This window comes from Podarcis vaucheri, assembly GCF_965113315.1.
Source record: "Podarcis vaucheri genome assembly, chromosome: 15".
In the NCBI taxonomy this organism is placed as follows: Eukaryota; Metazoa; Chordata; class Lepidosauria; order Squamata; family Lacertidae; genus Podarcis; species Podarcis vaucheri.
This window is the reverse complement of record NC_138753.1, coordinates 15,392,740-15,407,597: the sequence shown is the minus strand read 5'-3', so window position 1 is coordinate 15,407,597 and position 14,858 is coordinate 15,392,740. Positions and strand designations below refer to the sequence as shown.

Genomic DNA, 14,858 nt, shown 5'->3' with positions numbered 1-14,858 from the left:
GATATATCACGATGTCTCAAATAAGGATGGAGCTATGTAGAGGTGTTGGCTGGCTTCATAGTTTGTTTCCTACATTGTGATTTTTGCATAGTACACACACACACACATATGGTTTGCCATATATTGCCAGGTCAGAAATTACAAAACTGTTATCACAATATGGACCTCAAACCAGTTTGGGACAATAAACCAATATTATCGCTCTACACTAGCACTCACCAAGCTCCCTCTCCTCTCTGGATCAGATGCCTTATTGACTGTTTCTTTCTCTCCTGGCTCTCTGGAGGGTCAAAGATCATCCATTTAAAATGAAACGTCGTTTTATTTAATATTAAATACTGTACAGTGAAGGAGCCCCATTGAGTTAAGTGGCATCCCAGCCACTAGTGAGGTTATATTTGCAGGAGTTCCACATGGCAGCTATGCAGGCCTCCTGGGGGGGGGCAGGGGGGCTCTTAACAAAGAGCACGTGCCAGTCTTGAGTTGGGGAAGCCAGTTCTGGAGAACGGGAGCCATTCACAGGAGTAAAGTTGGCAAAAAAGAAGGAGGGGTATCCTGACTAGTGTCAGGAGAGGGACCTCCTTGTCTTTCCTGTTCTGGGAGGCCGGCTGGAAACTACAGTGGAAGAAAGCGAAGGAAGTTGCAAATGGCAGCAATGAATTCTTGGGGCTGATCCGCGTGAACCCAGTGTCCAGCGTCAGGGACGTACTGGATCTCTGCCTCCGGGAAAAGCCGGTCGATCTCAGGGTAGTCGTCAGAGCTGCAGAGAAGGGGAGGGAAAGCAAAGCTCAGCCAGAGGGATGGGAAAAGGAAACAAGCCAGTTTGGGTATCAGATTTTGCTTCATGTTACACTGAGAAGGGGACACAGCAGGGACCCTTCGACTCTCCAAAGGGTTTGCGCAGGAGACGATGCAGACCCCTCTGCTGGCGACAGCTCACCTGATATAGCCGGACTTGGAGCCCCCGAGAAAGAGAGTAAGCCCTGGGTAGTCCACCTGGAAAGGAGGGAAGCCCATCAGTTCGCCCAGGTGCTGGGAAATGGCATCCAAGTTCACGCGCCACACAAACCGGTCCTCGGCGTACACCAGGTTGGTGAGCAGAAACTGGCGGATGGTTGGCTCCTGAGCAAAGAAGATGGAAGGGGCTCATGGGGAAACACAGGATCCAGCAACAGGCACTGTGTGCTGACCTTGTAAGCATGGAATCTGGGGTTGGGATTTGCAAGTCCCCATTTGACTGTGCCCCTGAAACCCCTGCCCCAACCCCCGAGGTATGCCAGAGGAATGGTCATATCTCAGTGGTAGAGTGATTGCCTTGCACACAGAAGGGCCCTGGTTCAATCTTCAGCATCTACCAGTAGGACTGGGTATGTTCCTGGCTGAAACCCTGGAGAATTGCTGTCCATCACTGTAGACATCACTGAACTATTTTTTATCTATGGTGTTCTGTTAAAAAGAACTCTCAGAGCTACTAACAAAATAAATTACTAAGACAGTTCTTGTCCCTAGGCTAATAACTGAAAAAAGACACAGCGCATAAGGATAAAGGAAGGGGAGGGAGGAGGGGAAAGCAAGCTCAAGCGCACTATCTTTCAAGTTAAAGGTAAAGGTACCCCTGACCGTTAGGTCCAGTCGCGGACGACTCTTGGGTTGCATGCTCATCTCGCTCTATAGGCCGAGGGAGCCAGCGTTTCTCCACAGACAGCTTCTGGGTCATGTGGCTAGCATGGCTAAGCCGCTTTGGCAAACCAGAGCAGCACACGGAAACACCGTTTATTTTCCCGCTGGAGTGGTACATATTTATCTACTTGCACTTGATGTGCTTTTGAACTGCTAGGTGGGCAGGAGCTCGGACCAAACAACGGAAGCTCACAGCATCCCGGGTAGTCGAGCTGCCGACCTTCCGATCAGCAAGCCCTAGGCTCTATGGTTTAGACCACAGCACCACCCACGTCCCTTTCTTTCAAGTTATGGTTCATATAATGCAGTTAGCTAGAGCTGTGCCCAACTAAGCCTTGCTCAGAGCAGACTCATTAACGGGTTAGGAAATTTAACAAAATGTAAATAATCAGTAAGTTAATGAAAACTTCTTGTTAAGAAAAGTTAAATAAAGCTAAACACCCACCTTGTAATTTATAATAAGGTCTAACAACAAAATATAAAAATGTAATTGAAAAAATGATGCACCACCAAAATTAAACCATAGCCCCCAAAGAATCGCATAAAGGCCACCCAACCCTGTTCCAACTGTGGAGGCAGAGCACAGCCATCATGTAGCCATGATACGCCTCTCCTCCATGAATTTGTCCAAACCTCTTTTAAACTCATCTAGGTTGGTGGCCCTCGCTTTCTCCCTTTCTCTGTCCAAGTCGTCAGAACGACGAGGCTTGGGGTCTGGCCCATGTGATGTTGGACCTCCGAGGTGGTGGGGCATTACCTGAATGGTTGGGCGCAGTTGCTCTTCTGCCAGCCGGCGTGCGGTGGAACGAGGGATGCCTCGGGGGATGTCCACCGCCTTCATGGCAGCAATGAAGTTCTGAAAGCCTGAAATGGCCGTCGTCTCGCTAGGACTGATGTCGACACACACCAGGCGCTCCACCAACTCTGGCTGGGGTGCAGAGGAAAGACAAAGGAGCCAAGGCGTCAGAAAAGCGTCAGGTGCAGGTACAAGCAGGGATGCCTGTGGACCACACCTTCCCCACCTCTGAGCTACCGGTCCCCACCATCCCCACCACCAGTTCCCAGTTAGCCCAGGAGATGCGCTTGCTCCTTAAGCCACTGTCCGCCCCACTCCCACGGCAGGAATCCAGCAGCAGAACACAGGAAGGGCCACCAAGAGACTCCACCTACCCACTGCAGCGCCATCACCATGGCTGTCTTGCCGCCCATGCTGTGCCCGATCAAGACACACCTGCTGAGGTTCAGCTGGCGGAGGAGGAGGTGGATGTCGGCACTCATGGCTTCATACGTCATGAGCGGGCTGTGGGGGCTGTCGCCGTGGTTACGGGCATCCACCGTCAGCACCTAACTGGGCAGGAGAAGAGGGACAGCAGTGGGTTGGCACAAGGTTGGCTTTGCATAGGCTCTGGATGATGCAATATGAAATCTTGAGGGGGCCCCGCAGCTTCTGAGCGCCCAGGATTTCTACCTGGCTACATAAAAATGACCCCCAAACAGGCCCGGTCCAGTGTCAAAAAGATGCTACCAGGTCAGGGCAATGGTTCCTCTAGCTCAGTATTATTCCACATCAACTGGCAGCAGTTCTCCAAGCAGTGTTCAAAATCCTCCAGGCACCAGGCACGTTTTGCTACTGGCATGGGTCCAAACACGACTACAAGGAGATTTCTGGGTGCCAGGTTTGTGGCCAGTTTAAAAATCTCTGCCTTAGTTCATAGCTAATACCATTTCCATGGTGTGTGTTTCTCCTTCTTGTATACCAGGACAAATGAATTGTTGTAAGAGCAACCTATAGTCAAGCAATGCAGTTGGGATCATAGAATTGTAGTTTTAGAAGGGACCACGAGAGTCATTTAGTTCAACCCCCTAGTGAACAAGACATTCTGTTGTGCAGACCATAACTTAGGTTTAAGGTGCTATTTGGCACCTAACTTATATATTTGTTTCTAACACTGTCTCCAGGGTTTCAGGCAGGAGTCCTTCTCAGTCTTACCTGGTGATGCCAGGGGTTGAACCTAGAGCCTTCTGCATGCAAACCAAAGCGCAAACCAGGAGCAATCACCTCCCCAATGTAGCCCAAAACCAATTCTCACTCACCTTGCGGCCAGTTTGGAGCACCAGCTTCTTGGCCAGGGATGCAAAGTTAGTCTTGCTTCCAAACAGGCCATGTAGGAAAACGAGCGGGGGCTCGGGAGAGGGCCCATCAAACACTGCATACGATACGGGCACTGGGCTGCAAACAGAGGTGAAAGAGAGTTCATGTGAAGGAAAAAGCCTCAAGGCCTTCCTTCCAAGAAAGGGATGTCCGGACTTTGCCACAAGTGTCGGCAAACAGCTATAGGGTGAAAAACTCCACCACTGGTATAGGACTCTAAAAAGAGCTCTGCTTAGATAAGAGCATATTTACAGTCGCCGAGCAACAGCTGGAAGAGGGCCACAGATGCTCCTCAATCATGTTTTAAATCTGTCTAAACTTGTGGCAGGTTATTCTGTCGTCTTCTGGTTGAGAAAAGGGCAACCAAAATTATCAAAATTATCAAAGGGGTGAAGCGACTCCCCTATGAGAAAAGGCTGAAGCATTTAGGACTTATTATATTGGAGAAAATGTGAGTAAGAGGTGACATGATAGAAGTTTATACAGTTATGCATGCCATAGAGGAAGTGGATAAAGAGTTTTTCTCCCTCTCTCATTACATTAGAACTCGTGGACATCCAATGAAGCAAAATGCTGGAAGATTCAGGAAAGAAAAAATACAAGACTTATTCACGCAGCACATATGACCTATGGAACTTGCTGCCATGGGAGGCAGCGTGGAGAAGTTATTAAGCAAATTTTAAGCAAAGTGGGGATCTCTCTCCTGCACCTGCTTTCTCTATGCAACACACCATTTCCTAGGCCAGGCATCCCCAAACTCGGCCCTCCAGATGTTTGGGGACTACATTTCCTATCATCCCTGACCACTGGTCCTGTTAGCTAGGGATGATGGGAGTTGTAGTCCCAAAACATCTGGACGGCCGAGTTTCGGAATGCCTGTCCTAAGCCTTTAATACCTATCCTGAGTGCACGAAAAACGGATGTCTTGCCTCCATCGGCCCAAGAGGGGGCGATGTCTTTCAGTTCCTTGTACAGAGACTATCCAGGAAAAAAATATGGCGCGCACACATCTCTAATAGTGGCTCCATCCGGGAACCTACAGGCCCACAGCTGAGCGCCAACGAGGGACACCCAGCGCCTACCTAGGCTTTTCAACTCTATGGTCCTAACATCCGGGTAAATGCAGGCTTCGAGCAGCGGCTAGGCCCCCCGCGGAGGATTTCGGGAAACGTAAAGCCGCTCTCTCCCCCCTCGCCGCGTCCTTCAGCCTTCACCTCCCCCTCCCGGAGCGCTTACGTCACGGCGTGGCTGGCGAGGCCCTTCCTTTCCCGGGCCGGGCCTGTGCGGCGGCGGCGAAAAGAATGGAGCCGGGACCAGCGGGGCGGGAAACTCGGGAAGGAGAGAGCGCGGAGCATCCTTGGGCGGGTTTAGCGGTCACCAAGGAGACAGGGGAGCGACGAATAAGCGGGGGCGGGGCCACAGAATCACTTCTGGTCTGTTGCCTCGGTTACAGGGAAGAGTGGCAGGCAGCAGTCCCGCCTCTTCTGGCTTTGTGTGGAGGCTCCGCTCCCTAGTGTCGCTTCAAGAAAGGATGCGGGCATGCGCCGCCAGGGGGAGCAAGAGAGCAGCGCGAGAGCGTCTAATACAGTTTGGCGACTGAGTGAGCTGCAGCTTTCAGAATCGAGCAGCGCTCTTCTATTTAAAATAGAAGAATGTTGCGTCATTCAGAAGCTGGCATTTATCTATACATATATGCGTGAAAAGTGCTATACAATTCAAAAGCTTGCAGAGCGCATTATATATATACGTTGTTGTTGTTGTTGTTGTTGTTGTTGTACCCTAAGACTCCAACGCCATGACAAGTTCCAACAATTAAAACAAATTAATATTAAAGCACAATATTGCACAATATTAAAAGCAGCTTAAAACAAAATTACAAAAATAGGGTGGGTCCTAATATATATACGTGCATACATCTACATACACATACAGTATGTAGTGAATGAAATGGCAAGGAAATTTCATATTTAAAGCAGTTCACGCTCTTCCTTTCCAAAGGAAAGAAGGAAAGAGCTCTCCAGAGGATTTGCAGGGGTGTAGGAAAATATCAGATCTGGATACCAGGGTCTTTGCCATCCTATTACCCCTCTTTCAATCTCTTTCAGCCTCCACTTTTCCTCCACATACAGGACCGAACCTAGGATGTTATGACAAGCAGTGCAACCAAGCATGTACAAAGTGCTGTTCAAACAGTACTGAGAAGCAGCAGCCCACAGATCTGGGTGTGTAGAGAGTGGGTTTGTGTGGAATGAAGCATTTTCCTTAAAAAAAAAAAAAAAAGTTTTCAAATGCTTTATTGATTGTAAACCGTATAACAAAAATGATCAATAGATGTTAAAGACAAAATAAAAAATAAACAGTCATTCATTCCTTAATTGGTACTTGCTTTGTACGTGATTTTGTAATTAAATTTGATATGACCTCCGACCTTCCCATTATGTTCCCAAATTAGATTCCTTGAATACGCACTTAACTTTATTTTCACCATGTTGTTCAGCTTACTTTAAATTTTATAAAATTATCCTATTTACACACAAAAGTTCAATCAAAACCTGCCAACGGATTGATATTTTGACAATGTTCTTTTAGATAAACTCTGTATGCGTCCCACTCTCTGATAAATTTTTCATCTGTAACGTCTTGTAACCTTGCTGATATTGTCTCGCCAGTTCAGTGTACTCTCTTAATTTATGTTGCCAGTCTAATTTAGATGGGATATCCTCTCCCTTCCAGCCTTTTGCAATTACAATTCTGGCAGCAACTGTAACATACATAAAGACTTTCCTGAACTCTTTTGGAATTTCGTTACCCATAATTCTTAGCAGGAAGGCTTCAGGCTTTTTAGGGAAAGAGCATTTGAACATTTTCTTAAGCTCATTGTAAATCATTTCCCCAAACTGTCTGATGGAATGAAGCAATTTCCAAGCAAGATGACGTGCCACCACTCAGCTTTTCTCTGTTTTGTTTTATTTTGTAGATGGTAGCCAAATCAGAAAAAAGTAGAACACTTAAAATGACATTTGTAAAAAAAAACCAGAAGCATTTTTGTTAGGGATTGTAGGACAAGACCTGCCAAGGAAAACAAAGAACTTATTTATGTATGCTATAACAGTGGCAAGAGTCTTGATAGCACAAGGATGGAAGAATGAAGAAAGCCCAACAAAAGAACAGTGGCAAGAGAAATTGATGAACTATGCAGAACTGGCTAAACTGACATATAAATTGCGAGATAAGGACAACTGTGACTTCAAAGAAGAATGGGACCTTTTTACAAATTATTTAAAAAGACAACAAAATGAATTAGACTCCTTGGAAGGCTTTGAATAAACATACACAAATTTATTGGTTGATAATATGGTAGACAGATAATATAAGGATTTACACAATTTTATAATATGCAGAGAATAATATATGTTGAGAAATCAGAGCGAGGAGCTGAGGGAAGTCTCTGGGGGGAGGGGGGCTTGATGGGGAGGTGGGAAAAAAGGGGAATAATGAATATGATATGTTTTGATATTTTGTTATGTTGAAATTGCTAATAAAAACATTTTAAAAAGAAAAAAAGTAGAACAGAAAGTGCTTCCTGTCCTGAACCTCCTGTAAGCTCAGAAGAAGTGTCAACACGACCACACTTGTGGAAAGAAAGACCAGCTTTGGCTCCTCAGGGAGGGAAGTCAGAGTGCTACCAGAGTGGGAGAGCATCTGCTTTGCATACAGAAGAAGGTTTAGTCCCCAGCATCTCCAAGCAGTACTGGGAATGTGCCCTTGTCTGAAACCCTAAAGAGCTGCTGCCAGCCAGTGTAGGCAATACCAAGCTAAATTGATGACAGTGAGATTGTAGCTTACCGGTAGAGCATCTGTTTTACATGCAGAAGGTCGCGAGTTCAGTCCTCAACAGCATCGCTTGCTAGGTCTGGGAAACACTCCCTGCCTCAAATCCCGGAAAGCTGTTGCCAGTCAGTGCATAGGTAATGCTGAGCTAAATGAACCAATGGCTTGACTCAGTATGAGGCAGCTTCCTGTGTTCCTGTTAAAAAGACCCATGCAGAAAAGGCCCAGTCTCATGTTGCCACAAAGGAGACACACAAAGAAGGGCCTCAGATGATGATCACAGGGTCTGGGTTGGTCCTTAGGGGGGAAGGCAGGCCTTGACATATTGCTGTCCTGAACCATTTAAGGTTTCATTGGTCAAAACCTTCACTTTGAATTGGGCTTGGAAAGTATTATATGTTCAAACCCTTTTACCCTGAGGAGCAACCTGTCTGCTGAATGTGGCACCAGCTGAAGTTTCCAAACCATCTTCAGAGGCAGCCCCACATATAACACAATGTAGTAATCTAACCTATAAATTGCCAGAGCATACACGATGGAAGTTAGGCTATCCCTGTCCAGATAGGGGCGCAGCTAGGCCATGAGCCGAAGCTGATGGAAAAGCAAAATGCAGCCTGCATGTGCAGGGCAGACGACAGGAGCAATCAATGGGCATTTCATTGCTTGTGAGCTCCCAGGAGATATTTGGCTGCTGCTGGACCAGAGAGACCTCTGGGGCCCGATCCGTCAGGGATGTTTTTATCTTCCCATTCACAACGTTGCTTGGCTCGCTTCCTTAATTCATCTACAGCTATGTTGTGGTACAACAACTTCTTGTACACTGGTGGTTGGGACCACATGGATCTGTGTGGGCTGGTTGGTAGACTGTCTTGCCTTTGGATTGGGTGGAGCAGTAGTGGACTGACTGAATTGCCATTTGGTCCCATCCAACTGTGAACTCAGAGCAAAACTCTGCCATTCCCCTTCCCAGGACTTAATTTGTGCCAAGACTCAGCTATGAGAAACGTTGTGGCATGTGAAGAGCAATGAGTTTGCCTCTGAGCATGCACCGGGTGCCTGTCCCAAACCACTGCGTAATGCCTGCCACATGTAATTTCTTATATATTTATCCCATGTTTCATCCAAGGAGCTCCGGGACCATACATGTCCCACACCCTATCTTTACAACAGTGGGAGGTAGGTCAAGCTGAGATACACCTTGTGGGCATTGCATCACACTGTCAACTTCACGCACAAGAGGACTGTATAACCAGTGACAAGCTGTGCTGGTGGTAACTGGCTAAATTTCCCCCTGTTCTCCCTCCCCCCCCTTTCTATCTGACTCACTGCAAAACCAGGGAAATCATCCACGGCACAGAGAATAACCACAATGGCTGTGTTCCACCTTCATTGTGTGCTTCTGAATACCAGTTGCTGGAAACCACCGTGAGAGAGTGTTCTTTTGCTCGGATCCAGATGAGGCATTTGCTGGATGCTAGACTTGATGGGCCAGCAGGACTCTTCTTCTGTTCTTATTAACAACCTGGCAGGGTAAGCCACAGCATGTTGTGTTTTGGGTTATGGAAAGAAGGCAGTGCCGTATTTATCCGGTCAGGCGGGGCAGAATGGGGGCTGGATGTCTTTCTCCTCCTCGCATTGTAGGCTGCACTATTGCCTAACCCTCAGCCAGCACCACCTAGCTCTCCCTAGAAAGACTTGCTGGGCCCAGGAAAGGGTTAAACTGAAGCGGCATGCACAGAGAGGCTGGCAATGGGCCAAGTATCTTGCACCTGTCTCAGTATCACAGGTATCGGTCATGTGCTTTGGGGTGTGACGGTCGCACAAACCCATTCTTTGTTCTGCACTCAGTTGCACAGAGCAGTCCTTGTGTCCTCCGCCGTTAGCCTGCTACAGAGCGTTTCTTAGGGTGCATCCACATGGCAGCCCCCACCCTACAGATGCCTTTGCTCTTTTGGCCAAAGCCACAACTCCTGCACCACCCATGCGCTACTAAGCAGAGACTGGAGCAGGATAGCCAAGTGCGTGTTGTATTTTAAAGGCAACACATGGGACGAAGAGTGATTGCTGGGGAGCACTCTTAACAAAAGTGTGCAGTAATGGAGGTTTGCTGAGTATGTGCAGAGTCCAACCCAGCTAGGCGAAAACAGCCTGCCCAGATTCTCTGCCTTGTTTATGGGTGGCTGAACGGTGTGTGTGTGTGTGTACATTTCACACTGAACATCCTGCCCTCCAAGGGAAGAAGGTGATCAGCACATTTCTCATAAAATCCTTCTGAGGAATGCTGAACCGTGCTACCTTTGAAGAAAGTGACAGGCTAAGGAAGAGAGGAATAAAAAGTGTGTGATGGGGGGGTGTACCTTCAACAATATTTTTTTTGGGGGGGAGCCGTGTTACCGATTCTATACACGAAAGCTCATGCCTTCATAAAAACCGTTTGTCTTTTGGGCACCACTAGACTCTTCATTAGGGACGCGGGTGGCACTGTGCATTAAACCACAGAGCCTAGGACTTGCCGATCAGGTCGGCGGTTTGAATCCCTGTGACGGAGTGAGCTCCCGTTGTTCGGTCCCTGCTCCTGCCCACCTAGCAGTTCGAAAGCACGTCAAAATGCAAGTAGATAAATAGGTACCGCTCCAGCAGGAAGGTAAACAGCTTTTCCATTGCTCTGCTCTGGTTCACTAGAAGCGGCTTAGTCATGCTGGCCACATGACCCGGAAACTGTACGCTGGCTCCCTCAGCCAATAAAGCGAGATGAGCGCCGCAACCCCAGAGTCGGTCACGACTGGACCTAATGGTCAGGGGTCCCTTTACCTAGACTCTTCATCAATTTTGCTTACGCTTACACACACACACACACACACACACACAATGAGTTGGATCCACTCTGTCCAGAGGACTGAAAAATTGAAGTCACCCAATAGTCTCCAGGGAAGGGCTTGACTCTAAGAGAAATTCTCAGGAAAACATTTTTCAGACATTTTGGCCACTTTCTAACCCTGAACAACTGACCCACACTATATATTTTAAGCCCACTGAATTCACATTTAAAACACAAGACTCCCCCCCCAAAAAAACCTGTGAACAGTAGTTTACACCCCACAGAGCTACAATTCCCAGTGCCTTTAACAAACTACAGTTCCCAGGATTCTTTGGGCAAAGCCATGAACTTTCAATATGTGTAGGATGTGCTTTATGGATGTACAGATCTGCTGTGAGTAACTGAAAGCCCGTCTTCCAACCTGAGCTGGAGTCCTCCCAGTCAGTCTTGAAGCATTTTACTAGCTTTCGATTGGCATTAAATGGACTTAGCCAGGGACTGGATCTTTTATGATGAGGGTGAGGTCTTTGGGAACACGCTGTGCCCTGCCTGCTTTGAGAGCAAACACGGTGTCGTGAAGGGCAGAGTGCAGTTCGCTCCCCTAGATGTTTGAGACAGGAGCAGACAAGAGCAAACTGACCTCTGCAGCCTACGAATTCCCTCTTTAGCTGTGATTCTTGCATTGTAGGGGGTTGGTCTGGATGACCCTTTGGGTCCCTTCCAACTCTACAATTCTACGATTGCTGGCGTCCTAAGCTGCTTCCCAGACAGGCAACTCTTAGTGCTACTAAGCTTCTGGCTCCTCCACTCTGAATTACAAGCAGAATTGCAAATAGCTTTCTGCCCCATCAGTAGGGCGACTGCAGACTCCCTGCCGAGCATGAAGACTCGGTTTCGTGTGGATTCTGCATGTCCTCCTTTGTAAGAATTGCTGCACATTTAAAAACGACAACTATGATTTCAATAGAAATACCACCCCTCTCACCCTAGTGGGGAAGACCTGTGCCCAGCTGATGTGCTGTGTACCTGCTCGGACTGTTGCCCAAGTGGTGCTCAGTGGAAATCCTTCTTGCGAGGGTCACCTCCAGGCTTGATTATTGTAACTCGCTCTACGCGGGGCTGCCCTTGAAGCTGACCCAGAAACTCCAGCAGGTGCAGAATGCCGCAGCGAGGCTCCTTATGGGGTCCTTGCTGCGAAATCACATTCATCCAGTGCTTTACCAACTGCACTGGCTCCCGGTGGAGCACAGGGTCAGGTTTAAGGTGCTGGTTTTGACCTTTAAAGCTCTGTGCAGCCTAGGACCCTCGTACCTACGGGACCGCCTCTCCTGGTGTTAAGTTGTGGGTGAACATGTCAGACGACACAGCAATTCTTTAAACAGCTCTTCTTTATTCAGATGCCAGAACAGAACTAGGCTGAGGAGCTCAGTCAGCCTGCTTATATAGAGCTCCAGAACAATGCAACTGTTGCCATTTTCTAAAACTATCCAATCACTGAATGTCACTTTTCGATCCTTCATTTGCATACAAAACTATCCAATCACTGAACGTCACTTTTCGACCCTTCATTTGCATAACTGTCTACAGTATCCCCCTGCTGGCCCAGGGTGAGAACTTCAGTACATAACACCTGGTATGCCCCGCGGAGGACCTTAAGGTCCACAAATGACAATATTTTGGAGGTCCCAAGTCACAAGGTGGTTAGGTTGGTCTTAACTAGGGCCAGGGCCTTTTCAGTACTGGCCCCGACTTGGTGTAATCCTCTATCACAAGAGACTAGGGCCCTGCAGGACTTGACATCTTTCTGCAGGGCCTGCAAGACAGAGCTGTTGCACCTGGCCTTTGGTTTGGACTCAGTCTGACCCTTATGTTTCCCCCCACCCCCTAGTGGTTTTGACTTTTAAAATGAGGCTGAATTTTAAATTGCATTTTAAATTGTTCTTTTTATTTTTTCTTATTATGTTTTTACTGAAATTTTAGTGGTGTTAGCTGCCCTGAGCTCAGTGGTGGGGTATAAATAAATTTTTTTATTATTATTATTATTATTATTATTATTATTATTATTATTATTATTATAAGCTTAGACAAATTCATGGAGAAGAGGGCTATCCTTGGCTGCTAGCCATGATGGTTCTGCTCTGCCTTCATGGTTGGAGGCAGAAATTCTTCTGAATACCAGTTGCTGGGAGCCACAGATCCTGCTTGCTGGTTTCCCACAGGTACAGGCTCTGAGAACAAGATGCTGGACTGGGGGAGCCATTGGCCTGATCCAGCAAGCTCTTCTTACGTTCGGGGTGGGTATCTCCATCAACTTCTCCCCACCTGCTCTTAGGGTTCTGTATCTTTAAACAGGACTGGGCCTGGACGTCCCTGACTCAAACAGAGGACACCTTCAAAGAGAGGACTATCCTCTGTGAACTAGGATAATGGTCACCCTAACTACTAGGGATATAGTGCTTTATTGTACATTTGTCCCACTATGAGCAATCATTTGTGGTGGAGCTGAGATGGATGGGGAGGATCCAATTCACCAGAGTGGATATTTGTAAAGCGGGTGGGAAATCTGAGTATTCGTTTTTTTCAAAAAGCACTTAAAGCCTGTTACTTATTTGTCACAAAGTGCTTATTGATTTAAGAGTGATCGTCCTTTATTGCCTGTTAAATGTCAACAACATGGTGTTAAATGTTTGCTTTGGATTGGAAGGGATATTAATTAGAAAGGGGAAACAGGTGCTGCCCTCTGGGCAGTTGTGCAGCTTTGTGTGTGAGAGAGAGAGGGGGTTAGATTGGATGACCTTTGGGGGACCCTTCCATCTCTACAATTCTACGATTGGGGGTGGGGAACCTGATTAAGGCTCCCTTGCTCAGCTCCCCTCTCCCCCCCCAAATAATTCCTGGCACTGATGATGTATGTATGGACACCCCGCCCCAAAGAAATGTGAGTGAACAAGGCGCTGGGCCATTTCGCTCCCCAAACCACTCCGTTTCTGCTTCTGCTGAGGATTCCCAGCCCCACCTGCCTCTCTCTCCCCACCCCCAACTCCGCTGTGTCCTCCTTGCAATGATTGCCTCATGCAAGTGTGCTGATCCAAGGAGGAGGGTGTGGGAGCCATCATCCATCACGCTCTCTGCGCAAGGAACAGGCGGATATAAACAGAAGCTTGCTCAACTCACTCTTGTCTGGGAACACACCAGCAAAAGGCGGCCAAGGGCTGGTTCTCTTCCTTGTCCCGGCTGAAACGAAGCAGGTTTAAGCCACCCTCTGCAGGAAAACAAGGAACGGGCATATATTGCCAATTCACGTCCTGGTTCAACTGTCGAGATTGCCATTTGCGAGAGCCTTTTGTTTGAGAACCTGCATTCAGCATTTGGGATGGAATGGGGAAAATAATAATAATAATATTGCATCACATTGCATAGAGCCAGTGGCGGTGTAGCTGTTAAGAGTGCTGGGAGACCAGGGTTCAAATCCCTAATCAGTCATGAAGTTCACTATTTGTGACCTTGCCTTTCAGCCTGTCCTACCTCCCAGGTTGTTGTGTGGGGATTAAACAGGAGAACCACGCACACCACTTTGAGTTCCTTGGAGAAAAAGGCCAGATATAAATGCAATAATAATATGGGGAAGAGTGCCTCTGATCATGTGCTAAGTGTATTGTAGACACACATGTACGGAGCTCACAAAGTTTCATTCCCCCCCCCTTTTCATTTCCTAAATGGCCTCGGTCCAGTATATCTGAAGGAGCGTCTCCACCCCCATCGTTCTACCCGGACACTGAGGTCTAATGCCAAGGGCCTTCTGGCGGTTCCCTCACTGCAAGAAGCCAAGTTACAGGGAACCAGGCAGAGGGCCTTCTTGGTAGTGGCACCCGCCCTGTAGAACGCCCTCCCACCAGATGTCAAAGAGAACAACAACTACCAGACTTTTAGAAGACATCTAAAGTCAGCCCTGTTTAGGGAAGCTTTTAATGTTTGATGCATTACTATATTTTAATATTTTGTTGGAAGCCGCCCAGAGTGGCTGGGGAAGCCCAGCCAGATGGGCGGGGTATAAATATTATTATTATTATTATTATTATTATTATTATTATTATTATTATTCCTTGCTCTTAAACCTTGTTCTCAACCTCTCACTCCAGAACCTCTTATTTTGAGAAACAAAGCCCTGGGCTTAATTTGATGCATTTTGTAATCCATTTCTGATATAACACGGCTCAGTCCTGGAATGATAAACAGACGTAGACAGTTGCCTTTCTGCCTCTCACACTACCAATCTACCAAATCTTGCTTCAATTCACCCATTTAGCTCCTGTTGTCATTCGTTATATAATTGCTGACCCCGCTGCCACTTCCTCCTCAAAGGATAAAGGTTGGCTG

At 47.4% G+C, this 14,858-nt stretch overlaps 1 protein-coding gene across 1 annotated transcript; it reads right to left on the bottom strand.

Annotated features, from left to right (window-relative positions):
- Nucleotides 1–302: 302 nt before the first annotated feature.
- On the bottom strand, nt 303–5,239 carry ABHD11 (abhydrolase domain containing 11). Its single transcript, XM_082201563.1, has 6 exons — nt 5,069–5,239; nt 3,775–3,910; nt 2,851–3,024; nt 2,438–2,608; nt 941–1,122; nt 303–760 (listed from the first exon to the last, which is right to left on the bottom strand). Exons 1-6 carry the CDS (start codon nt 5,185–5,187, stop codon nt 616–618), a joined length of 927 nt encoding a protein of 308 aa, XP_082057689.1. The 5' UTR covers nt 5,188–5,239; the 3' UTR covers nt 303–615.
- Between the last annotated feature and the right edge of the window lie 9,619 nt (nt 5,240–14,858).